Raw genomic sequence first — 27,105 nt, 5'->3', positions numbered from 1 at the left:
GGCTAGAACGTAAATTATGGTGAATTCTTGGGGAAAGTATGTTACTTCAGGTAATCCCGTCTCATGTTATTGTTATTGTGAGACGGTGTGCCCGGTCTTTTAGGTATGGGCATATACTGGGTTGGCCAAAAAGTCCATTCAGTTAATGAATACATCATTCAATAAAGTTCTTGGTGAAAATGAAAAATGTCTTTTATTTTTACTTAAAACCCAACGAACTTTCTGGCCAACCCAATAGATTGCTGCAACGAAGACATTAACATGTGTATCAGTGAAGACATTACCATATCATGAGCCCTTGAAAAGTTCACAGGCAAAACCAATTACACATTTCTACTTCATCTAAGTCAAATATAAAGCTGTCTACCACTTTTGGAAGAATTAGAGAAAGTGAAGTTAGAGGATGGAAATAAAGTTAATCACTAAATCTAGAGTAGGATCAAAACCGTCACATAACTCATTGGGAAGACAGTTTAAATCTTTCAATTGATCTACTAGTAAATATTTTTTCCCACAAATTGCTTTCTCTAACACAAACATCAAGCAAGTTTTATGACAAAACTATTGTTGGTCATGATTTCAAAAGTGTACTTTCCTTAAATACTTCTTTGAATGAACCTGTGTGAATGAGAAAGATTTTTATAATGTGAATTATATTTGTGGTACAGTAAACACTAAACATTTTTTTAGGATTATAAAATAGCTATAAATTACAACAAGAGAATATTTACCTTGAATTAATCTTACCGAGCAATGGCTTTGTGTTTATGTGGAGATAAATATAGCTTGCTTATCTTTATAGGATAGATGTGATAAATCACATTCTAGTAAAATTTTTGGAATCAAAGGTTAATAGAAGACTTATTTTGAAAAAGAGATAGGGCCTATTTTAAAATGGTACTGGGAAAGTGAAAAATCAGTTGGATTTACCACAAAGATACATTAAGCTTCAAATGACACAAAATAAGGCTATATTTAACCATATTTTCTTCTTAAACTATCCTTTATGTAGCTTTACAAAATAACAAGAAACTTACTTTGCTGTATCCCTGTACTTTACAAATATTATACAAAAGCGTGTGTGTATATATGACTCACTGATAAACCTTTACCTCATCATATTCATTTTTATTGTTGTGGTATGTGTTTCTCTTTGTCCAGTTTACCACAGAGACAGATGATAATTTTTCATTGCCTTTTCTCTTTTTAAAGCCATGCTCAACAGTCTCTTTTTCATTCAGAACGTTCCACTTTTCTTAAATTTAGCATATATTTAATTATCTGTACTACTGAACTATCCTCATAAAGGTTTCGGGATTCACTCTAACTCAGAGTACTGCTTTCTCTGACCACCCACAGACTACTTAGTGCTACTCCATTTAGCAATTATTCAACATCTCCCAAATATGTACGTTCCATGAGATCAGAAGATTCAACTTAAACTAATTTGGTGCCTCCTACAGGCCTTGACTTCCGCTCAATTCCATGTAGTGATGAAATAAATATATGTCAAATGACATATCTCACAGTTATGTTTATCTTTTGGTATCACCAAGTGGCTTAAACTGAATCAATCAGCTTTCTCTTCCCATTATCTTTGAAAGCATCTAGATAAAATTTAGTCATGTACCTGAAGTCTTGACAAGAAAAAAATTAGGTAACATGGAAAATATATTTTTCAGGTCTCTAAATGAAAAATCAACACATACACACACATATAAGTTTTATCTCTAAATATTTTCCCTCTGTCTTTATAAATATTTCTTTATATTCCTGATACCTCGGGTGTGCCCAAATATGCAACTTTGCTATTTGAAAGAATGGTGACTCTCTTGATCCAACTGTAATAGGTTTAGGGAGAACACTTAAAAATAAATGAAATAAGTGGGAGTTGAATTGCGGCGGCGGTAGGGGAAATTTGGGGAAAAAACAGTAAATGCACTCATGCATATGATTATTCCACAGCTTTTTAAATAGGGGTGATCGTTAGGGTAAGGAAAAATTGCTCTAAGACAGTGCCCACAATGTATTCATAGAAGATAGGGTATCAAACTACTGTTTGTATATTAGCACATGAATTGTGGTAAACAACACTTGGAAATGTCAATGTATAGAGGGTGATGATCTATTTAGATTTGTGGGAATGAGAATTCACAAGTGTTTATCATTTTTACACACCTTATTAAAATAACTCATTGGTTTAATTCAAAGAATCAGTATTATGTTAAATTATTATTATGAAAAACTCTCTTTACAATTCTGATTTGTTGGTAGATTTCTTTGAAAGCTTTTATCCATGGTCTGCTACAAAGTTCTGAAATTAAGAAAATTTTAATGAGGCTACTAGATATAGCAGTTAAACCATATACACACAACTGATAAATCTTCTGACAATTATGAGTTCCTATCCTAAATATTTCCGAGTTTGTTTTTCATTTATTCTTCTTCATTTGTGTTGTTATAATTTATTCTTTTTTATTAATTCTGCCCCACTTAGTTAAAAAAAAAGTTGAGATTTTAAAAACATGTGTTTCATTCATTCCTATGTTTGCTTAAAGTTCTGTAATAGCAATTTATTAATTAACTCAGTAAGTAAATAAAAATGAAATTTGATTAGTTAAAATTCAGTAACTTTACTTCTTGCCAATACACTAAAGAGCACCTTTCAATATTCTGCTATCAAATACCACAAAGAATGGATGACACTCTAAAACCTTTTGTAGTAGTAAAGGGAACACTTTTTAGACTGCATCTCCCAGTGGACTGTTTTGGATCCATTACCAAGATTATTACATAGTGAGACAGACCCATGGAGAAAGTAATTTATATGTATATATTAAGAGTGTCAGGCACTGTGCTAGAAATTTTCACATATAGTGCCTCTTTTAATCATCACAATAACTTGCAAAATAACCAGTATCACCATTTTGCCTCTCTTAAAGCTTTGCATATAGGGTCCATATTTTATTAGCTTTATACTCCCACTCTCTGGATTTGATTTATTATACAGGTGCACACACACATACACACACACACACAATAGAAGGATGAGGAAACTGACTTACAAAGCATTTGACTTATTTGCCCAAATCCAAAATTATTAAATATAAATTAAGTCTCTCTAACCTTGAAATCCACATAAACCTCCTTAATATTGCACTCTTAAGGTAAGAATATTTCAGTGTGTTCATATAAAAATTATCTAGAATTTTGTTATTGATCATGAGTTAGTTGCATTTGCAAAATAAATAAATATTAAGAGTATGGATTGATGCTTACAGAAAAAGAGAACAAACTTATAATCTTAAATTACTTCACACATGCTCTAAGTGATAGAGCCAAATAGCCTATCAGATTTTCTTGAACTTTGTAAAGATCAAGAACGACCAAGAGAATAATCATTTTCAGAACAATAAAAATTCCTCATATCTTCTTCTAGTGCATGACATATACTAGCTACTTGATGGAAGATTGCTGTTAAAAATCCTCTGATGACTGATGTTGTTAAAGAAACTCACATTATCAAGAAGAACCAAAGATACATTTTATCAAATTAAATAATTTCTCTTTACCATGTATTCTGCTGCTTCTTCCTTAATTAAAAGTCAACATAATATTCCCAGATTTGCACAGCTAAAGTAAAAAGACTATGAGAAAAAACAATATGGACATTTAAATTACACAGATACATAGTTCATTTTGAAAATTAAGCATCACATCTTAACAGAGGAGCAGTAAAATATCCTTACCTTAGAAAATTGTGCATTTATCCATTTTGTGAATGTTTTCTTTTGAACATCTTCTCTTTCATCTACAATGTAAAAAATATATATATAAAGAGCTAAGAAGCAACTCTGGATATCACTTATATTTTACAACTAAAATAACTTTCAGTTATTATGCATTAGTGTTATTTTACAGTTAGTAGTAAATTCACTGATAATTAAATCAGACATGAGTGATATTGCTACTGAGCATCCACACTAAAATGAAATCTGAAAAATAATTGATATGGTCAAGTCCATACTCATTCAAATACTGTATAAAGGCATTACAAAAAAGTGGTCTCATATGAACAAATGAGACTATTTGTTTATTCCCCTATAATGAGTAGATACTCCAGTATAATCAAAAGAAACTACTGTCTGTTATTTCTTCTGAAAAACTATTCCTGAGTTTTTCCTCTTGCCCCTCTCCCCAGTCCATGAGGAAGTTATTTTCCCCTCCGTTGTAATACCTACATACTCTAACACAGGCTGCTAACATAGCCTCTTCCCATTATAGGAGAGGTTTCCTGATGATCAGGAGCATGGCTTAGTTATCTCTGTATCCCAAAACGTAGCACATTGTCTGCACAAATTAAGAGTTCAGAAAATATTTGATAAATATCTGAATGCTTTAGAGGAGGGGGATCTTAAGACTCCAAAATTTCTAGCACTTCTTTTCATCTAAAAGTCAGGAAATTTCAAATCAAAATGCAAGTGATACTCTTGATGGATTACGTACAAATACTCAAAGGAAAAATCCCCAAGGACTTCAGACACCAAGAGGTTAGGGTGGAAACTTATTAGGAAAGACCTTCTCAGAATTCATGCTTCTAAAAATTATCTTTTTTCCAAAGCTGGAAGTCAGTATTGAGCCAAATGGACAGGAAAATCATCAATCTTGATTTATTAAAATGCTTCTTTGATGCTGAAGCCTATCTTTAAATTACGGTAAATGCAACCATATTGGTCAATGTTGAATAAACGAGTGCATGTGAGAGAAATTTAAAATTGAGACATTTCATATTTTATTTACATGGGTCAAAAGAACCCTTATTGAAATGCCCTCATAAAATAACCACATTTGCTCTCATATTACTTTTCAATAGTAAATCTCCATTGCTTCTGAAAACAGAAGATATACAGTAAACAATCACTTTCCTATGACAAATGTATCTATGCATTAAGAATATCTGTTTAGGGCTTCCCTGGTGGCGCAGTGGTTGAGAGTCCGCCTGCCGATGCAGGGGACACGGGTTCGTGCCCCGGTCTGGGAAGATCCCACATGCCGCGGAGCGGCTGGGCCCGTGAGCCATGGCCGCTGAGCCTGCGCGTCCGGAGCCTGTGCTCCGCAATGGGAGAGGCCACAACAGTGAGAGGCCCACGTACCGCAAAAAAAAAAAAAAAAAAAAAAAAGAATCTGTTTATCTTTAAAACATATTATTAATCCATAAGTAGATACTCTTAAGCAATATAAGACATAATAGTGGGAAAATAATAAACCTAACAGTTTTCTTAGTTGAGAAAATGTTATTTAGCATCACAAAATACTTCCTTCTTATTTTTCTTACTCCCACAAGCTACTATGTATGGTCAAGTATCAACATTATCGACAATGAGGAGAGAGGGGAAGATGGCAGAAGAGTAAGACGCGGAGATCACCTTCCTCCCCACAGATACACCAGAAATACATCTATACGTGGAACAACTCCTACAGAACACCTACTGAACGCTGACAGAAGACCTCAGACCTCCCCAAAGGCAAGAAACTCCCCACGTACCTGGGTAGGGCAAAAGAAAAAAGAATAAACAGAGACAAAAGGATAGGGACGGGACCTGCACCAGTGGGAGGCAGACGTGAAGGAGGAAAGGTTTCCACACACTAGGGAACCCCTTCATGGCGGAGAGGGAGGATGGCGGTGGGGGGGGAAGCTTCGGAGCCACGGAGGAGAGCGCAGCAATAGGGGCAGAGAGGGCAAACTGGAGAGATTCCCGCACAGAGGATTGGTGCCGACCGGCACTCACCAGCCCGAGAGGCTTGTCTGCTCACCAGCCGGGGCGGGCGGGGCTGGGAGCTGAGGCTCGGGCTTCGGTCGGAGCGCAGGCAGAGGACTGGCGGCGTGAACACAGCCTGAAGCAGTTAGTGCGCCACGGCTAGCCGGGAGGGAGTCCGGGAAGAAGTCTGGAACTGCCGAAGAGGCAAGAGACTTTTTCTTCCCTCTTTGTTTCCTGGTGCGCAAGGAGAGGGGATTAAGAGCGCCGCTTAAAGGAGCTCCAGAGATGGGCGCGGGCCGGGCTAAAAACGTGGACCCCAGAGACGGGAATGGGACGCTGGGGCTGCTGCTGCCGCCGCCGCCAAGAGGCCTGTGTGCGAGCGCAGGTCACTGTCCATGCCTCCCTTCCGGGGAGCCTGTGCAGCCCGCCACTGCCAGGGTCCCGGGATCCAGGTACGGCTTCCGCGGGAGAGCGCATGGCGCGCCTAGGGCTCGTGCAACGTCACGCCGGCTTCTGCCGACACAGGCTCGCCCCGCACGCCGTGCCCCTCCCTCCCCCACGGCCTGAGTGAGCCAGAGTCCCTGAAGCGGCTGCTCCTTTAACCCCGTCCTGTCTGAGCGAAGAACAGACGCACTCCGGCGACCTACACACAGAGGCGGGGCCAAATCCAAAGCTGAGACCCGGGAGCTGTGAGAATAAAGAAGAGAAAGGGAAATCTCTCCCAGCAGCCTCAGAAGCAGCGGATTAAATCTCCACAATCAACTTGATGTACCCTGCATCTGTGGAATACATGAATAGACAACGAATCATCCCAAACTGAGGAGGTGGACTTTGAGAACAAGATTTATGATTTTTTTTCCCTTTTCCTCTTTTTACAACGAATAATCCCAAATTGAGGAGGTGGACTTTGAGAGCAAGATTTATGATTTTTTCCCCTTTTCCTCTTTTTGTGAATGTGTATGTGTATGCTTCTGTGTGAGATTTTGTCTGTATAGCTTTGCTTCCACCATTTGTCCCAGGGTTCTATCTGTCCATTTAAAAAAAAATTTTTTTTAATAATTATTTTTTATTTTAATAACTCTATTATATTTTATCATACTTTATTCTATTTTACTTTATATTTTCTCTTTCTTTTTTTCCTACCTTCCCTCCTTCCTCCCTCCCTCCCTTCTTTCTTCCTTCGTTCCTTTCTTTCTTTCTTCTTCTACTAATTCTTTCTTTCTACCTTTTCTCCCTTTTATTCTGAGCCAGGTGGATGAAAGGCTCTTGGTGCTGCAGCCAGGAGTCAGTGCTGTGCCTCTGAGGTGGGAGAGCCAACTGCAGGACACTGGTCCACAAGAGACCTCCCAGCTCCACATAATATCAAACGGCGAAAATCTCCCAGAGATCTCCATCTCAACACCAGCACCCAGCTTCACTCAACGACCAGCAAGCTACAGTGCTGGACAACCTATGCCAAACAACTAGCAAGACAGGAACACAATGCCACCCATTAGCAGAGAGGCTGCCTAAAATCATAATAAGGCCACAGACACCCCAAAACACACCACCAGATGTGGACCTGTCCACCAGAAAGACAAGATCGAGCCTCATCCACCAGAACACAGGCACCAGTCCCCTCCAACAGGAAGCCTACACAACCCACTGAAACAACCTTAGCCACTGGGGACAGACACCAAAAACAACAGTAACTACGAACCTGCAGCCTGCAAAAAGGAGGCCCCAAACACAGTAAGATAAGCAAAATGAGAAGACAGAAAAACACACAGCAGGTGAAGGAGAAAAATAAAAACCCACCAGACCTAACAAATGAAGAGGAAATAGGCAGTCTACCTGAAAAAGAATCCAGAAAAATGATAGTAAAGATGATCCAAAATCTTGGAAATAGAATAGATGACAAAATGTTAGAAACAGTTAACAAGGACCTAGAAGAACTAAAGAGGAAGCAAGCAACGATGAGCAATACAATAAATGAAATTAAAAATACTCTAGATAGGATCAATAGCAGAATAACTGAGGCAGAAGAACGGATAAGTGAAGTGGAAGATAAACTAGTGGAAATAACTGCTGCAGAGCAGAATAAAGGAAAAAGAATGAAAAGAACAGAGGACAGTCTCAGAGACCTCTGGGACAACATTAAACGCACCAACATTTGAATTATAGGGGTTCCAGAAGAAGAAGAGAAAAAGAAAGGGACTGAGAAAATATTTGAAGAGATTATAGTTGAAAACTTCCCTAATATGGGAAAGGAAATAGTCAGTCAAGTCCAGGAGGCACAGAGAGTCCCATACAGAATAAATCCAAGGAGAAATACGCCAAGACACATATTAATCAAACTGTCAAAAACTAAACACAAAGAAAACATATTAAAAGCAGCAAGGGAAAAACAACAAATAACACACAAGGGAATCCCCATCAGGTTAACAGCTGATCTTTCAGCAGAAACTCTACAAGCCAGAAGGGAGTGGCAGGACATATTTAAAGTAATGAAGGAGAAAAACCTGCAACCAAGATTACTCTACCCAGCAAGGATCTCATTCAGATTTGATGGAGAAATTAAAACCTTACAGATAAGCAAAAGCTGAGAGAGTTCAGCACCACCAAACCAGCTTTACAACAAATGCTAAATGAACTTCTCTAGGCAAGAAACACAACAGAAGGAAAATACCTACAATAACGAACCCAAAACAATTAAGAAAATGGGAATAGGAACATACATATCGATAATTACCTTAAATGTAAATGGACTAAATGCTCCCACCAAAAGACACAGATTGGCTGAATGGATACAAAAACAAGACCCATGTATATGCTGTCTACAAGAGACCCACTTCAGACCTAGAGACACGTACAGACTGAAAGTAAGGGGATGGAAAAAGATATTCCATGCAAATGAAAATCAAAAGAAACCTGGAGTAGCAATTCTCATATCAGACGAAATACACTTTAAAAGAAAGACTATTACAAGAGACAAAGAAGGACGCTACATAATGATCAAGGGATTGGCCCAAGAAGAAGATATAACAATTGTAAATATTTATGCACCCAACATAGGAGCACCTCAATACATAAGGCAAATACTAACAGCCATAAAAGGGGAAATCGACAGTAACACACTCATCGTAGGGGACTTCAACACCCCACTTTCACCAATGGACAGATCATCCAAAATGAAAATGAATAAGGAAACACAAGCTTCAAATGATACATTAGGGCCTCCCTGGTGGCGCAGTGGTTGGGAGTCCGCCTGCCGATGCAGGGGATACGGGTTCGTGCCCCGGTCTGGGAGGATCCCATATGCCGCGGAGCGGCTGGGCCCGTGAGCCATGGCCGCTGGGCCTGCGCATCCGGAGCCTGTGCTCCGCAACGGGAGAGGCCACAACAGTGAGAGGCCCGCATACCGCAAAAAGAAAAAAAAAAAAAAAAAAAAAAAAAAAATGATACATTAAACAAGATGGACTTAATTGATATTTATAGGACATTCCATCCAAAACCAACAGAATGCACATTTTTCTCAAGTGCTCATGGAACATTCTCCAGGATAGATCATATCTTGGGTCACAAATCAAGCCTTGGTAAATTTAAGAAAACTGAAATTGTATCAAGTATCTCTTCCGACCACAACGCTATGACTCTAGATATCAATTACAGGAAAAGATCTGTAAAAAATACAAACACATGGAGGCTAAACAATACACTATTTAATAACGAAGTAATCACTGAAGAAATCAAAGAGGAAATAAAAAAATACCTAGAAACAAATGACAATGGAGACACAACGACCCAAAACCTATGGGATGCAGCAAAAGCAGTTCTAAGAGGGAAGTTTATAGCAATACAATCCCACCTTAAGAAACAGGAAACATCTCGAGTAAACAACCTGACCTTGCACCTAAAGCAATTAGAGAAAGAAGAACAAAAATCCCCCAAAGTTAGCAGAAGGAAAGAAATCATAAAGATCAGATCAGAAATAAATGAAAAAGAAATGAAGGAAACGATAGCAAAGATCAATAAAACTAAAAGCTGGTTCTTTGAGAAGATAAACAAAATTGATAAACCATTAACCAGACTCATCAAGAAGAAAAGAGAGAAGACTCAAATCAATAGAATTAGAAATGAAAAAGGAGAAGTAACAACTGACACTGCAGAAATACAAAAGATCATGAGAGATTACTACAAGCAACTCTATGCCAATAAAATGGACAACCTGGAAGAAATGGACAAATTCTTAGAAATGCACAACCTGCCAAGACTGAATCAGGAAGAAATAGAAAATATGAACAGACCAATCACAAGCACTGAAATTGAAACTGTGATTAAAATTCTTCCAACAAACAAAAGCCCAGGACCAGATGGCTTCACAGGCGAATTCTATCAAACATTTAGAGAAGAGCTAACACCTATCCTTCTCAAACTCTTCCAAAATATAGCAGAGGGAGGAACACTCCCAAACTCATTCTATGAGGCCACCATCACCTTGATACCAAAACCAGACAAGGATGTCACAAACAAAGAAAACTACAGGATAATATCACTGATGAACATAGATGCAAAAATCCTCAACAAAATACTAGCAAACAGAATCCAACAGCACACTAAAAGAACCATACACCATGATCAAGTGGGGTTTATTCCAGGAATGCAAGGATTCTTCAATACATGCAAATCAATCAATGTGATACACCATATTAACAACCTGAAGGATAAAAAACATATGATCATCTCAATAGATGCAGAGAAAGCTTTCGACAAAATTCAACACCCATTTATGATAAAAACCCTGCAGAAAGTAGGCATAGAGAGAACTTTCCTCAACATAATAAAGGCCATATATGACAAACCCACAGCCAACATCGTCCTCAATGGTGAAAAACTGAAACCATTTCCACTAAGATCAGGAACAAGACAAGGCTGCCCACTCTCACCACTCTCATTCAACATAGTTTGGAAGTTTTAGCTACAGCAATCAGAGAAGAAAAGGAAATAAAAGGAATCCAAATCAGAAAAGAAGAAATAAAGCTGTCACTGTTTGCAGATGACATGATACTACACATAGTGAATCCTAAAGATGCTACCAGAAAACTACTAGAGCTAATCAATGAATTTGGTAAAGTAGCAGGATACAAAATTAATGCACAGAAATCTCTGGCATTCCTGTACACTAATGATGAAAAATCTGGAAGTGAAATGAAGGAAACACTCCCATTTACAATTGCAACAAAAAGAATAAAATATCTAGGAATAAACCTACCTAAGGAGACAAAAGACCGGTATGCAGAAAATTATAAGACACTGATGAAAGAAATTAAAGATGATACAAATAGATGGAGAGATATACCATGTTCCTGGATTGGAAGAATCAATATTGTGAAAATGACTCTACTACCCCAAGCAATCTACAGGTTCAATGCAATCCCTATCAAACTACCACTGGCATTTTTCACAGAACTAGAACAAAAAATTTCAAAATTTGTTTGGAAAAACAAAAGACCCCCAATAGCCAAAGCAATCTTGAGAACAAAAACGGAGCTGGAGGAATCAGGCTCCCTGACTTCAGACTATACTACAGTAATCAAGACAGTATGGTACTGGCACAAAAACAGAAAGATAGATCAATGGAACATGATAGAAAGACCAGAGATAAATCCATGCACATATGGTCACCTTATCTTTGATAAAGGAGGCAGGAATGTACAGTGGAGAAAGGACAGCCTCTTCAATAAGTGGTGCTGGGAAAACTGGACAGGTACATGTAAAAGTATGAGATTAGATCACTCCCTAACACCATACACAAAAATAAGCTCAAAATGGATTAAAGACCTAAATGTAAGGCCAGATACTATCAAACTCTTAGAGGAAAACATAGGCAGAACACTCTATGACATAAATCACAGCAAGATCCTTTTTGACCCACCTCCTAGAGAAATGGAAATAAAAACAAAGTTAAACAAATGGGACCTAATGAAACTTTAAAGCTTTTGCACAGCAAAGGAAATCATAAACAAGACCAAAAGACAACCCTCAGAATGGGAGAAAATATTTGCAAATGAAGCAGCTGACAAAGGATTAATCTCCAAAATTTACAAGCAGCTCATGCAGCTCAATAGCAAGAAAACAAACAACCCAATCCAAAAATGGGCAGAAGACCTAAATAGACATTTCTCCAAAGAAGATATACAGACTGCCAACAAGCACATGAAAGAATGCTCAACATCATTAATCATTAGAGAAATGCAAATCAAAACTACAATGAGATATCATCTCACACCAGTCAGAATGGCCATCATCAAAAAATCTAGAAACAATAAATGCTGGAGAGGGTGTGGAGAAAAGGGAACACTCTTGCACGGCTGGTGGGAATGTGAATTGGTACAGCCACTATGGAGAACAGTATGGAAGTTCCTTAAAAAACTACAAATAGAACTACCATATGACCCAGCAATCCCACTGCTGGGCATATACCCTGAGAAAACCATAATTCAAAAAGAGTCATGTACCAAAATGTTCATTGCAGCTCTATTTACAATAGCCCGGAGCTGGAAACAACCTAAGTGTCCATCATCAGATGAATGGATAAAGAAGATGTGGCACATATATACAATGGAATATTACTCAGCCTTAAAAAGAAACGAAATTGAGCTATTTGTAATGAGGTGGATAGACCCAGAGTCTGTCATACAGAGTGAAGTAAGTCAGGAAGAGAAAGACAAATACCATATGCTAACACATATATATGAAATTTAAGAAAAAAAATGTCATGAAGAACCTAGGGGTAAAACAGGAATAAAGATACAGACCTACTTGAGAATGGACTTGAGGATATGGGGAGGGGGAAGGGTAAGCTGTGACAAAGCGAGCGAGAGGCATGGACATATATACACTACCAAACGTAAGGTAAATAGCTAGTGGGAAGCAGCAGCATAGCACAGGGAGATCAACTGGGTGCTTTGTGACCACCTGGAGGGGTGGGATGGGGAGGGTGGGAGGGAGGGAGACGCAAGAGGGAAGGGATATGGGAACAGATGTATATGTATAACTGATTCACTTTGTTATAAAGCAGAAACTAATTTTAAAAATCAACATTATCCATATAGTATAGGATACATGATAGCTATAACATAGAAGTCTTTCCTTGTTGACAAATGTGAATAAATAAAAATGGATACTACTAGTTTTCAAACCTAATCTAGCCTCTTTTGAATATTAGTTCCATAAATTCAATACTACCCTTCATATAATGATAATAAAAAATAAACAGAACTTCAGATGGTCAAGATTTAACCATTTTCACTGACTTGCTCTATAGGAAGACTGGTCTGTACATCTATTTCTCAATGACATACACATATATTCCTAAAAGTTAATAACCTTATTTGCAATTCCACTTATTTTTTCTTACAAGTGCATACATATCCTATCTGTCAGGCATGGGAGAGTAAATGAGTCATCTGAAAGCATTCATTCAGAGGTTTCTAAAACATACCCAATCATCTTCACCAAAAGCTGAATAGGAGGACATTTTGAAGAGATTTGTTCCAGATGCTTTTAAATGAAAAGTGGGTAGTAAAGCAATATTTTATTGTTTTTGATTATATGTACAAAGAACAATTTTTAGATAGGCCTTGAAGGCAGAAGGGAAACCTTAACATTATGTGCAAAATATTATGTATCTGCTGTGTAAATGGCACTAGATGTGAGCTTCATCATATAAATACCTTCACTAAACGTCCTCTCATACCTCTTTTGCTTTCAATGCAAGAAAAATGTGCCTTCAATGAATTACCTGCTAATGTTTTATTTTAGTATAGAAATATTTATTTTCTTTAACATGACAAATATTAGTAATATTAATTTTATTATAATTATAAGATATAACATTTATTATAACCTAATTGTTCACAAAGCTGTTTTACATATATCATCTCAATCAATCCATATGTAATTTACCATTTTATACCTGAAAAAAATACAGGCTCAGAGGGAATAAAGCTGATAAGTGACAGAGATGACCTTGCTATAGATTATTTGAATCAAAGTCCACGGCTTTTCACAGTGACCAGTTTACATTATAACTGCATAGATAATATGGAATGCTAGAGGGTGATCAGAGTCACAAAAGGTGAACATACTACCACAAATACAAAATAACCATTTGAACAACCCAGGGGGTTCCATGTACACTGTAACCTATGCGAATGACATCCTGGAATTTTATAGTGCACAACCTGCATATCTGCGTGGATTTATCCAGAAGCGAAAATTGAACCTTCTTTATGATGCCAGATGATTTGTTAGTTAATATTTTATATAATAATGCTCCTATATTTGCTAATTAATATTTGGTGTTTTGCTTTTTGCCATATATTAATATGATGAAAATATTTTAACCTACAAAAACTGACCAAAAGTTTTGTGTCTGTACATTACAGTCCCCCAAAACATGTATTTTACTTAGCCACAGTAATATTCTGCCTTTTTTTCACTTATTTTATCATAAATATCACATGCACTGCCCTTTCCTTTTGTTTGCTATTAGAGATTCCATCATAATGAACATCTTTACGCATTCTTCTTCAACTTCTGCTATATAACAGCCTTAGAAGAAATTACTGGGTCAACGTTATGGAAACTTTTATGGCTTTTACGAAATACTGCCGTATTGCTTTCCCAATGGTCATACCAATTTTTAGTGGTACCAGAAAGAATGAGGTTATGCTGTTGAGAAGAATTTTGCTTGTATTTTTAGACAAATGCTGTTTTATTAGATACAAGGAGAGAGCTGATGTTTGTTTAAATTTGAGTCTGTTTGATTACTAATGAAATAGAACACAATTTATACATTTATTTATTCTGTATGTTTCCACTTTTGTCAAAATACAAAAGTAGAAACATACTTTTTATGTTTAAAAAAACATAAAAAGTTTATATCCTCTGCTCATGTATCTATTGAACACTTGATAAATTAATTGGAATGAGGTCATAAATTAGTAGTTTTTAAACATTTCAAGACATGGACTCCATCTGATCATCTGATAAAAATAATGATAATTTTCTACAGAAATAAATGCCTATACAGACATATTTATATACAGTTTTATGGGGTTCACTGATCTCCCTGCAAAAGATGCCTATTACCATGAAATCCAAGTTAAGAATCACTATTGTAAATTAAGCTACTTACTCATAGTCAATGAATGAATATATGTTCCCAAGTGGCCCTGTTTTTTTTTCCAATTTTTGTTTCATTTATACTATGCTAAAATTTTACACTTTTATATATTTGAATCTATTTCTACTGTAATTTCTCATATGACTTAAAATTTGATCATTTTACGCATGATCAGCTATATATCCATAGTTAATCTAAAGTTAAAGTTGATACACATAAACCTATATATATATAAATTGTTATCAAGCTTATAGAGACTATTTCAGTACTTTAATAAAATATATGTTGCTGTCGACACACAGGCTATAGTAAGAGATATTAATGTGAAATCATCAACAAAGAGAATGAGAAAAGAATAAAGTGATATCTGTTTTATTAGGAAGTGATTATCTATGAACTCCTGTTTAATCATTTCAAGAAGCACATATTCTATTTCATTTCCTCGAGGGTTTGTTTATGACTGATTTTCTTTTACTAATAAAACTATGCCTGGGTATAACAATGTAAGAAGCAAGGAAGAAAATCTCTCTTAGAAAAATTTACTTGAAAACTGTTCCCTGGACATATCAAAGAGTGAAGAACTACTACTTCATAACTTGCAAAAAGTGAGGAACATTTTATTTTTTTCTCTCTGTGGGGAAAGTCCGTATAAAATTCCCTTTCTGCCATACATAAAAACTATATTTCATCTCAGAATCAATTAACCCTTTCTAATAAAGTCATTTTTTTATCCAATAAATCTGGTCCTTCATATTTTCTAAGATTAGTGCAAAAACCTTTTGCCCTGTTTTTAATTTTTATATTCCTGAGACCCTCAATCCCCTATAAATGTGGGATAATTAAATTGGGATATTAATGATTCACAAGAGCGAGCTACTGCACAAAAATGATATGGGCAAACTGAGAGAACATGAAATCAGGGCAATAGGCCTCAAGTTGCATTGCAGGACTTATTAGAATGGTGGCCTTTATCTGTGAAATGAGGGTATTAATTGCCTTTTAACTCATGGACCTGTTGTTAAGATGTAATGAAATCATTTATTTATGCAATAGTTTATAGAAAAATTGTATACAGAATGCTTAGTATATGCTCGTCACTGTACTAATTACCAAGAAGATAAACAAGACTCATCTTTACCAAAGTTCATGGTATAGTAGAAAATAGACATATCATGGGTAAATATTAAACATTTTATATAATTAAGGATACATATGTTCAAAGGGTACTATGGGAGCACAAAGAAAGGGATATGTAGCCACATGGATGTGAGGGAAGACATTTTCTGGAAGGTGATGGCTAGGTTTAATCTAAAAAGATGAGCAAAAATAAGGAAAGAAAAAAGGTGCAAAGGGAAAGATGAATCTTTCTGAGGAGATAGCAAGAGCAAAGGCAGGGAGGTAAGAAACCAAAAGAGCATGCTCTTCATTATACACAATTCAGTTTTCTTGCACTCTAAAATGTGAAGAAGAGGGCAGCATGGGATGAAATTACAAAGGAAGTTGGTAGTGAGATCATGGGAAGTCTCCATGATATGACCCCTTATACACTATCACATAAGGCAACACGAGTGAAAGTATTTAAAAATGGGGGAAAAAAACCCACCTAGTTATAAGAACACCAAGAATTATCCTCATTACACAGGGCAGTTAATAACAATCTGTGCCAGAAAACCATTTTTAAAAATGTCATTTCCTTGGGTGCTAGTTAATATGTTAACTGAAGATTCTCATCACTTAAGTTACCCAGAAAGTATGTTTAGGAGGAGAAGGAAATATTAAAGTTGAATGCAGTTTACAAATATACATAGGGAAGAAAAATGAAGGGATATGAGTTTATTTCACCTTAAAGAGCAAACTATTAAGTAATATGTAAGAGTTAATTAGGGTCAGTCCATTCTCTGCTTCCACCAAAAATGAGAAAAAAAGAAATGTGAAATATGGAAGATTAATGGTAAACATTAGATAGGATTATGTGATACTGTGGAACATTATGAAGGAAGGCTCCAAACTCAGAACTTATTTAGAAAGTGGATTTACCATGTTAATAATGCTACAAAATGGCAATGCAAAGTGGAGGAGAGGAGAATGGAAAATGGCATGAAAAATGTTTCCATTATATCTGAGTAATAGCTTTTGATCATAGGATTATAGAATGCTAGGGCCGAAGGTGACATTCATGATCATTTTATAATGAGGAGGTCTAAACTAATTAAATTACTGTATAAAGAAGAGAAAAACAGTGTCAAAGAGGTTTCCTCATTTCCCACTCACTGGACAGTCAGTGTAATACAGTTTTCACTGCTCATCATCCTATAAAAGTTTTTCTTAATAACATCACCTAGACCCTTTCTAGTTTCCAAGACAGTGACTTTCTGGGTTATAACTGTCTTTCCAGCACTAAGCATTGAAAGTGTTACACAGTAGAGCTCAATAAAGGTGTTCTTAAGTTAACGAAGACCAAATTTACTTTTCAGACCTCTTCTCATTTTTCTTCTGTGCAGATATTCATTCTGTTAACCTGTGGTAGAGAGAATAATGGTCCCCCAAAGATGTCCACATCCAATCCCCAGAATCTGTGAATACGTTTTATTAAAACTTGTTTTAAAATAGGTTAAATTTAAATTATTTTAAAACTCTTTGTTAAGGCAAAGAGAATTACAGTTGCAGATGGAATTAGATGTGCTAATCAGCTCATTTTGGATAGGGAGATTATCCTGGGTTATCTGGGTGGGCCCAGTGTAATTGCAAGTGTCCTTGAAAGGGCAAGAGGGAGGCCTAAGAGGGCGAATCAGAGAGATGGCAGAATGAGAAGGACTTGGCCCAATGTTGCTGGTTTTGAAGATGGAGGAAGAGGGCCATGAGCGAAAGAATGTGGACAGCCTCTAGAAAATGGAAAAGACAAGGAAAGAGATTCTCCCCAGGAGCCTCCAGAAGGCACACAGCTCTGCTGGCCCTTAATTTTAGCCCACTAAGGCCAATTTCAAACTTCTGACCTGAAGTTCTGAAGAACTGTTCGATTATAAATTTGTGTTATTTTAAGCCACTAAATTTGTGGTAATTTTTATAGCATTAATAGGAAACTATTACATAACTTTCCTCTTTACTACTATTACTTCAAGCAAGAAATACATACTGATATCTACTAGGTGGCAGAAATTCAACCGTGTAAAAGATAAAGTTCCTACCCTTTTGGCCTTATAGCATAGTGAGAGAAACATACCCTAAAAAGAATAGACAGTAGATACACAGATAAGTTCCCCAATAGAGAAAATACAGGGCTTCCTCATAAGCCTATAGGAAGGGAACTAACCTGAGAAACTCAGTGCCTCCTTGATGAAATGACACCTTAGCCGAGTTCTGAATGTTAATCAAGAGTACAGAAGCAGACAAGGTGGAAAAGAACTCCAGACAGTAAAAAGAGCAGGTGCAACTATCAGTATGTGAGAGACAGAACATGGTCCTTTCACAGAACTAGAGATAGGGGAGGACAAAAGTGGCAGAGATGACTCTTAAAAAAAAAGAAATAATCATCAGCCTAATTATAAAGAGCCTTAAACTGTAGCTAGAAGGCAGTTAGAAACCAAACCAGAATTTTAATTAGGGGAGGGGCAATATAGGTTTGTTTTTAGAAATGGATTTCACAGTATGGACAATATATTGGAATAGGTTCCTGGAAACGAGACCAATTAGCTGGTTATAACTGAAATCCATGTGAGAAGTGATGATGGTCTGTATTGGTGATGGGACTGGAGAGAGGTAAATGCAGGCAAGATATATTTAATAGGTATTACTGATAAGAACTAATTATTAATCAGTGTGGAGGTAGTGAACTGGGGAGAGGTAGAGCCAATCATATTACTCAAATTGGAGTCTAGAGATCTCAGGAAGAAGAGCCCTGGGTCTGTATATATAGTGAGGAATGGAAAGAATTGGGAAGTATTGAGTTTGGGGTGTTTTGAGACAAGAAGGATATGGGTAGTAGGCAGTTTGATACAGGAGCCTGAAGTGCAAGAGATAAATCTGAGTTGAAAATAAAATGTGGGAGTTACAAGCCAACCGGCATATAGTAACTGAAGCCCCTAGAGTAAATGATATTACTAGAAAGAGTGCACAAGCTTTCTGATCTTCTGAAATATCACTGATTCCTGGTTCTCCTTCCAACACAAGGGCTGTCTCGTAATCTGTTTCACTGATTTGTTTGCCTTTCATCCCAGAAATGTTGGCATTCTCCAAGGGTTCTAGCCATCCTTTGTATCTTCTTGCCTTGGTCTACTATGCTTATTCTTCCTAAGCAAAGCAACTTCCTCTCCCTCCCCAACCACCACTGTATGTTGACAGTGAAGATACCTAAAGCTATATTTTTCATTTTGATTAATGTCCTGATCTTCACACTGATATAGCTGACTCTAGTTTATACCTCCACTTAGATGTCTTGCAGGTACCTTAACAATACCATTCATCTTCGCAAATAAATTCATGTATCCTACTCCTCCTGCCAATTAATGGCCCCGTCATCCATCTAGTAATGAAATAAGTAACTCCTGAGTTATTATGCAAGTTTGAAAAATGCTTGCCCTGAGGTTAAAAGCCAGACATAAGGGGCTTCATGATTTGACTCCAAATGCTTTTCTAAACTTAGTATCTGTCATGCCTGTTGGCAGTCACACATACCTCTTACCCCTCGGCACACATACCTACCAGGTCTACCCTAGCCACACAAGCCAAACGTCTCCATGAATAAGCCACACACTTTCTTACGTGCAGTCCCTTGTTCATGCACTCACTGGAATGTGACCTGAGAACTCTCACTCTCAAGATCAAGTTCAAATGTCAAGTTCAAATGTGAACTTAAGATCAAGTTCAAATTATGTCCTTGACAGAGTCATCAATCAATTCTTCTGATATATACATACACTTTAGCATTTTTCGAACTGTATCATTAGTATATGGGTGGGTGTGCGTGTGTGTGTGTATACACACACACAAATACTTTACTCTCTCCTATAAAGCACCTCACATACCACCTATCACCCCCTATATGTGACCACACTTAGATGGGAGGACTATTATGTCTTTGTAATTCCTGGCACTCAATATGGTATCTTGAAGCACAAATACGTACTTAATAAGAATTGGTTGACTAAATCAAATGATTAATTATTCCATAATTAAATCCCACAACTAATGAGTCCCAAGCCAATGTTCTTTCCCTACACTTTGCTCAAACTGCTCTGTTAATTATAAACTTTCTGTCTTAATCATCAATTCATTTCCAAAAAAAATTCATTGAGCACCCACTAGGTATAAAATCATTTTTCAATATCTTCTCTCAAAATTTGGTATTTGGATTGAAGCACTTATTTTCATCACAATGTAGAATGAATAATAGAGATAGAGAATATTTATTGCAAAAATTCTGCCTTGATTTTTCTGGGTGAATTTCATTCTGGAGTATGATGAAATTGCCCTTTACTTCATCTTGACTGTTGTGGCTTCTAACACAAAGTAAGACGCTATGGATGACCTGTCTGACCCTTTACCTCTCCTGTAAATGTTACTTCTTTCTCATGTAGGTCAACCGCTTTTTATTGTAGGGAGTTGATAGATCCAGATAATAATTTGAACAGCTGTGTCAGCTCATATCGCATAGAAGTTCCCTCCCATCCCCTGGCACTTAATCATAAAATTTATGCTATATTAGCAAACTTCAGTTATGGCCAGAACCTTACATAATCAGACAATTGCATATTCATAAAAATAACCATTAACACCATATATATTGAAAACCCAATGCAAGAATTGTAGAAACATGTTGATGATGGTTATAGAAGTTATCATGAAATAGGCCTAATAACAATGAGGTAGAAGTATCATATTCAAACTGAAGAGAAAATCAGAACTCCAAGAGTGTATGAAAAGGTACTAAGTGGCATGAGTTAGAAAAGAGAGTGTCATGTGGTAGGTGGTGCAAATTGTTCATTCTTGTTCCCTTCAAATTCCATTCTGACACCAAGAATATGTCTCAGCTACAGTATAAGTCAGTGGTTAAACACATTTGCTCCAGCAGCAAGTAGCCTGGCTTCAAACCCCAGCTCCACTTCTCACTATCTGTAACCTTAGACAAGTTTCTTAACCTGTCTGTGTCTCATCACATCCATCTGTACCATGAGAATAAAAACACTGGTACAGAATTGTGAAGATGAAATGTGACAGACATATTAATAGTGAAAACTTAAAGAAAAAACACAGAGAGAAAACCTATAAAACTTTATTCCTGGTTATACCACTACTTCCTGTGGGCCATCTGTATAAATTATATTATCTTGTAAAACAGACACAGTTTCTAGGTGGGAGTCATGTTAATAATTATTAAGATTTTTATAGTATTTACAAGTGTGCAGCAATTAGAGTCTTCTTGATTTGAAAGATAAAGAAAGAATATGAAATTGTATTAGTATAAATTATACCTTCTCATGACCAGAAGAATGAAATTTGTTTAACAATAATGGGAATAATGAATAACTCTGTGGTGCATTATAATTTACAAAGTGAGTTCAAATAGCTCATCTTGTTTGAACACAAATATGTGGGTGTAGACTTTTTGTGGGTAAAAATAAGTTACTATTAATTGGTATGCAGACTTAAAATGTACTTTAGTAGTGTGTCATGAAAAAGATCACTTATTTTTGTTAAAAATAATCACGGACTAATTATGGCAGAATAAATCAAAATAGATCAAGGTCTCTTATGTAATTTAGAGGTGAAATTAAATATTTGGGTACTGTGGCAGAATCACTAACTAGATACCTGCTCTCATACCTCAGCCTAGTCAGCTTTAAAGTAACCTATCTACTAGAAAATTAAAAAATACATTATTCTATGGTATATATTTACCTATCTTAATGGATTGTAAAATAGTTCTTTTCAAATAAAAAAGAAAGCAATCAGCCAAATGTGCACAACAGTCATTTCCAAATGTCTGTATCAGTGAGATACATTATAAACAGACAAAGGCTCAAACACAGAGTCCTTTTTTGGGTGCATTACGAAGGGATATTTAAATCACAAGGTACATCTGCTAAACTTGCACTATAAAGGTTAAGAAAATGGTAGAGTAGATATAGCTCGTGTCTCATGCTTTATTTTCTTGGCCCAACCTTGAATCTACCTGTCACTGTGAACAGATTCTGTGGATACTGAAGATTTCTCACCTCACGCATTCACATCTCTCTGCATCTTGGCATTAGGGCTTTTCCCCATTCTAGGAGAATTTAGTAAGCTCATCTGCAGGGCAGCGCAGAAGTGACAGAGATTTAATTCCTCCAGGTGCAATCTTCAGTAAATGAGGGACAGAAATCTATGGATAAAACCCCAGTAGACCAATTGTTGGCCATGTTCTCTCAGGTTCCTCAAGGGTTACACAGGACATTGAACTCAGAGTGGCCCACAGTAGCCCCTCTACTGTCTGTTCTCCTTTCCCTCACTCACTTTGCCTATCCCTCCCTTATGCTACTGGGGATCATTTCTCAAATGAACCACCTGCACTAGTACTTGTTTGAGTCAGCTTTTTGAGTAAGCAAACTAACCCATATGGGTATTGGAGCTAAATTACTTGACTTGGTTGTGTACTAGCTTTGTCTTAGGCATCTCAAGCAACACGAAGCCTCAATTTTCTAGTCTGTTAAAAGTAAATAACCACAGTAACAAACTCTTAGTTTTTTTTTTTTTTGACAAAGTATCCTATAAAGCATTAAGTGTAGTCTCTTAAGCAAAAATATAGTATAAAATAGGAGTCAATATAATTATTATTCCTAACTATGTATTTAATTGCATTAAAAGTTTGTGAGCGGTAGGTAGATCGGATTATTTGTTCATGATTCATTTTTCCCTTTCCCTGCTTGCCATAAATCACCCTTGGTGGATTATACTTCCCACCTCACCGATGTGGGCCCTGTGATGTGTTTTGACCTGACCAATGAAACATGGGCATACCTGACAGCGTATCAGTTCTGAGCTAGGGACTAAAGAATCATGATATATTTTCACTCCTCTTGGCAATTCTTCCCTTTGCCAGTGGAAATCCTGCCTCATGTAGACTATGTTCCCAAAAGGAGATACATACCTGGAACTGACCTGAATCCAATACAAAGATTGAAGCAGACATGAGAATAAGAAATAAATGTCTGTTCTTGTAAGTCACAGAGATTTAGATTTTTTTTCTTTTTACAGAGCAATAACCTAGAAAAATGCTGACTAACGTAGCAGGTAAATCGTAAATGTGTCCTATAGAATAAAATACACAATAGCAGTATATGTAACATCCTCATTTAAAATAGAGAGATTTGTATTTGACTGTTTAAATCTAAATTTAATATAAACTGATGTATGGACTTTACATCAAGTATTTAAAATTTTCTAAAAGTCTTCTATTTAGAATATATTATCTTTTCTTTCTCAGTCTTTCTCCTTACCATATCATTCACAACTTAAACATCAATGCAAGCATGTTTTTCTTATACATGGTCAACTATTAGCATAGATTGAAATCAATCTAGAAGATGACTTATGGGGAGAGTATGTCCTAAGGAAATTCACTGGATGACTGCAACAGCAACAGTCAGTAGGAGACTGCTCAATTATACCTTGTGCCAAATACAGAAAGCACTTAAAACAGAAATAAAGAGTAATCATTCATTCCTTCTTCACCAAATATGGAAATCTTAAGCCAGTGTTTGTGAAAGATCAAGCCAAAAAGTATAAATAAAGGCCAACGATTTTTCTAGCACATACGGGAAATTTTGCAGTCCGGGAAAGAGCATTAGAGTCTGTCTTTTAGGAAAGATTTCAGAAAATTATTACTGATAATACAAAAGAAGTCCTTGGAGCTAATCAAAGGAGGAGACAGTTTGGAGAGTTAATCAGGTGCCAATGCTAATAGATGACCCAAGTAGCAGTACACAGAAAGTACAGTCCCACAATCAATTTTTATTCAGCTCGAGGTTGCTAACACTGATGACAAGTGGTTACTGACAGCTTCTTCCAAGATTTCTAATGAAAGATTTCTTTCTTTTTTTCAAGTTCATTACACCACTGGATTAAAAAAATGTATTTTTTTCTTTTCTAAGATTTATGACAGGACCACATTGAGAACACTTCCCTCACTGCACAGCGCCAATGGATAAGTTTGATCTATGTCTCGACTTTAATAATTTAAATAGATGTGGATTTAGGTTAGCATGTAAATTAAGTAATTGTTAAAAAGTTCCCAAACTAATGCCATTCTTTGCACTTAGGTACAATTGCATTGAACCTGTAGAGGAAACTATAACTTAAAAATTATAAAAGATTTAGAAATAGCAGTAAAAAGTTGGCTTCTTACAAAAATAGCATTTAACAAACAATAGAAGAGTTTGTGGTTTTAAAGGAAATTTTTGCATCAAAAAAGAGTTTTCTTGATAATTTTCTTCACCTTATTTTTACAAATACTAAATTCTAGTCATTACAAAAGACTTAAGTCTAACTGGCAAATGATTTTCCCCTATGACCAGTGTATGGACAGTTTGTCTGTATGTGTGTGTGTGATTTTTCTACTCTCATATTTAGATTTGCATGAATTGCAGCAAACTGCAAACATTACTTTGTGATTAGAGAACATTAAATGATTATAAAGTAGAACCTCCAAAATATCCGAAGTTTATAAATTGAGTACATCATAATTTCCCAATTTTATGATTACTTTTATTATGCTAAGTATTTACCAAACAGGTTATAAAGGAATGGCATTCCTGGGTTACAATAATATAGTGATTTTAGCTTTGAACCAGACTATCTCAGTTTGAATGTAGCTCTGCTACTTCTTAGGAGTGGGCCTCTGTTTCCTTGCCTGTAAATAATGATAATAATAATGCTGATGCTGCATTGTAATGAGCTTTGGGTGAATGTTCCCACTTGAACCTCTGGCTCTAATACTAACTAGCTCTCCTGAGGTTCAGTTAGTTATTTAGTTACCTGGAACCCAACTGTCTCAACTTTAAAAAAAGATAGAAGTTTGGAAAATATAACTCTATGTGTTTCTTTAGACCTAAAATACTATTATCTGATTTTTTAAGCTAGTGTTTTTTTCCAGGAGGCAAGATAGCATCTTTATTCAGCATACATGTTCTGGAGCCATACAGCCTGGATTCAAAGTCCAGCTTTGCTACTACTAGCTGGATTTCCTTGATTTATTTATATAACTTCTCTCTTTAGCTTCCTCATCTGTAAAATAGCTATAAAAATAATAGCTTTCTCATAGTGTTTTTGTGAGGATTAAATGAGCCATTACTTTTAAAGAGCATAGAAAGTATCTGGACCAACATAAATAATCAACTTTGTTATATTTATCCTGAGAACCAAGGGCTTTTAATACAACTATGGGGTGAATTCTTAAACTTGTAAGCAAAATTTTATGAGTGTATACAAATAAGAGCCTGCAATCTTCAGTAGAGTCCCAGAGGGCTCCATGGTTTGAAAAATGTTGGATGAAACATAAAGACAGTCTTCTGGCTCTTATGCCTATTAATGATCCATGTTTTACTTTTTTCAACAACACATGCATTAGCAGTAATAGGTCAACTTGTATTACTGTTCCTTAGACTGTGATTTTTTTCACTTCTTATCTAAGAAATGTACTGTTCTTTTTCTCTCCTTAATAGAGCCTTCTTTTTATGGATATACACAGAGTAACTGCATTGAAAAGAAGTATAGTTACACAGGCTTCAGCTACACTCGTTAACCAGCCTAAGAAATTGTAGGCTTTCTCCATATTCTCTCAGATATTACTCTTTAATCATCTAGGTTTAGACACTTATTTTTTTCTTAGTTTCTTATACCTAAGTATAAATAGAGGCAGTTTTCTTACAATCCATTTTGTTGCAAAGTCCCTTCTGAGAAGAGCACAGATTCTTTTGTGATATCTTGTGATGATAAGTATTGACATAATACAGTACAGTAATTGAGACTCAGCAAGATTTGTCTGCTAACTGACTGTTTCAGACATTTAGGCCTTAATTTGCTGTATATCTTTAATGCACACTTTTCTTTAGTTAAAGCACCCCATGTCAATGAGGTAATTATTTAAATGATCATCCTCACAGCATATAAAAAGGCACCATGACATATAAGAAACAAATTAGTCCTCACTGCATAGATGCAGTGGTTCACAGCTTGGAAACCAGTACTTTCAAAGCACAGTATGAAACTGTGAAAATAACAACCTCTCAGAAGAGATCAGTAGACAGAACCGATAATGGCTAAAAGACGAACAGTATTGATTGGTAAAGTAATATGAAAAGAGAAAAGGTGTATGTTAACTTAAACACTAAATTTGGACAAGTATTCATAGATTAGGAGAAAAAATTTCAAGATCAAATAAACGTCTTCAAAGGTGAAAAGTGGTCTGAATGAAGTGCTTTCACTATCTGAGTAACTTAACTAAGGAGTCAAAGTTAAAAAAAAAAGAATAGAATTAATGTGATATTTTACTTTATTTTAATTGATGTACAGTGGATCAAGTGGGATTTATCCCAGGGATGCAAGGATTCTTCAATACGTGCAAATCAATCAATGTGATACACCATATTAACAAACTGAAGGAGAAAAACCATATGATCACCTCAATAGATGCAGAGAAAGCTTTCAACAAAATTCAACACCCATTTATGATAAAAACCCTGCAGAAAGTAGGCATACAGGGAACTTTCCTCAACATGATAAAGGCCATATATGACAAACCCACAGCCAACATCATCCTCAATGGTGAAAAACTGAAACTATTTCCACTAACATCAGGAACAGCACAAGGTTGCCCACTTTCACCACTCTCATTCAACATAGTTTTGGAAGTTTTAGCTACAGCAATCAGAGAAGAAAAGGAAATAAAAGTAATCCAAATCAGAAAAGAAGAAGTAAAGCTGTCACTGTTTGCGGATGACATGATACTATACATAGTGAATCCTAAAGATGCTACCAGAAAACTACTAGAGCTAATCAATGAATTTGGTAAAGTAGCAGGATACAAAATTAATGCACAGAAATCTCTTGAATTCCTATACACTAATGATGAAAAATCTGAAAGACAAATTAAGAAAACACTCCCATTTACCACTGCAACATAAAGAATGAAATATCTAGGAATAA

General features: G+C 36.2%; 1 protein-coding gene across 2 annotated transcripts in view; it reads right to left on the bottom strand.

The window, feature by feature from the left end:
* DMD (dystrophin) overlaps positions 1–27,105 on the bottom strand; it is a 2,087,389-nt gene that overhangs the window by 1,900,732 nt on the left and 159,552 nt on the right. For both annotated transcript variants that reach the window (XM_081221405.1, XM_081221404.1), the window contains exon 2: positions 3,750–3,811. In XM_081221405.1, coding sequence (XP_081077531.1) covers positions 3,750–3,811 — 62 coding nt within the window. The remainder of the gene's footprint in view (positions 1–3,749; positions 3,812–27,105) is intronic.

Source organism: Mesoplodon bidens (genome assembly GCF_964165515.1).
Source record: "Mesoplodon bidens genome assembly, chromosome: X".
NCBI lineage: Eukaryota > Metazoa > Chordata > Mammalia > Artiodactyla > Ziphiidae > Mesoplodon > Mesoplodon bidens.
This window is presented reverse-complemented; position numbering and strand designations above follow the sequence as displayed.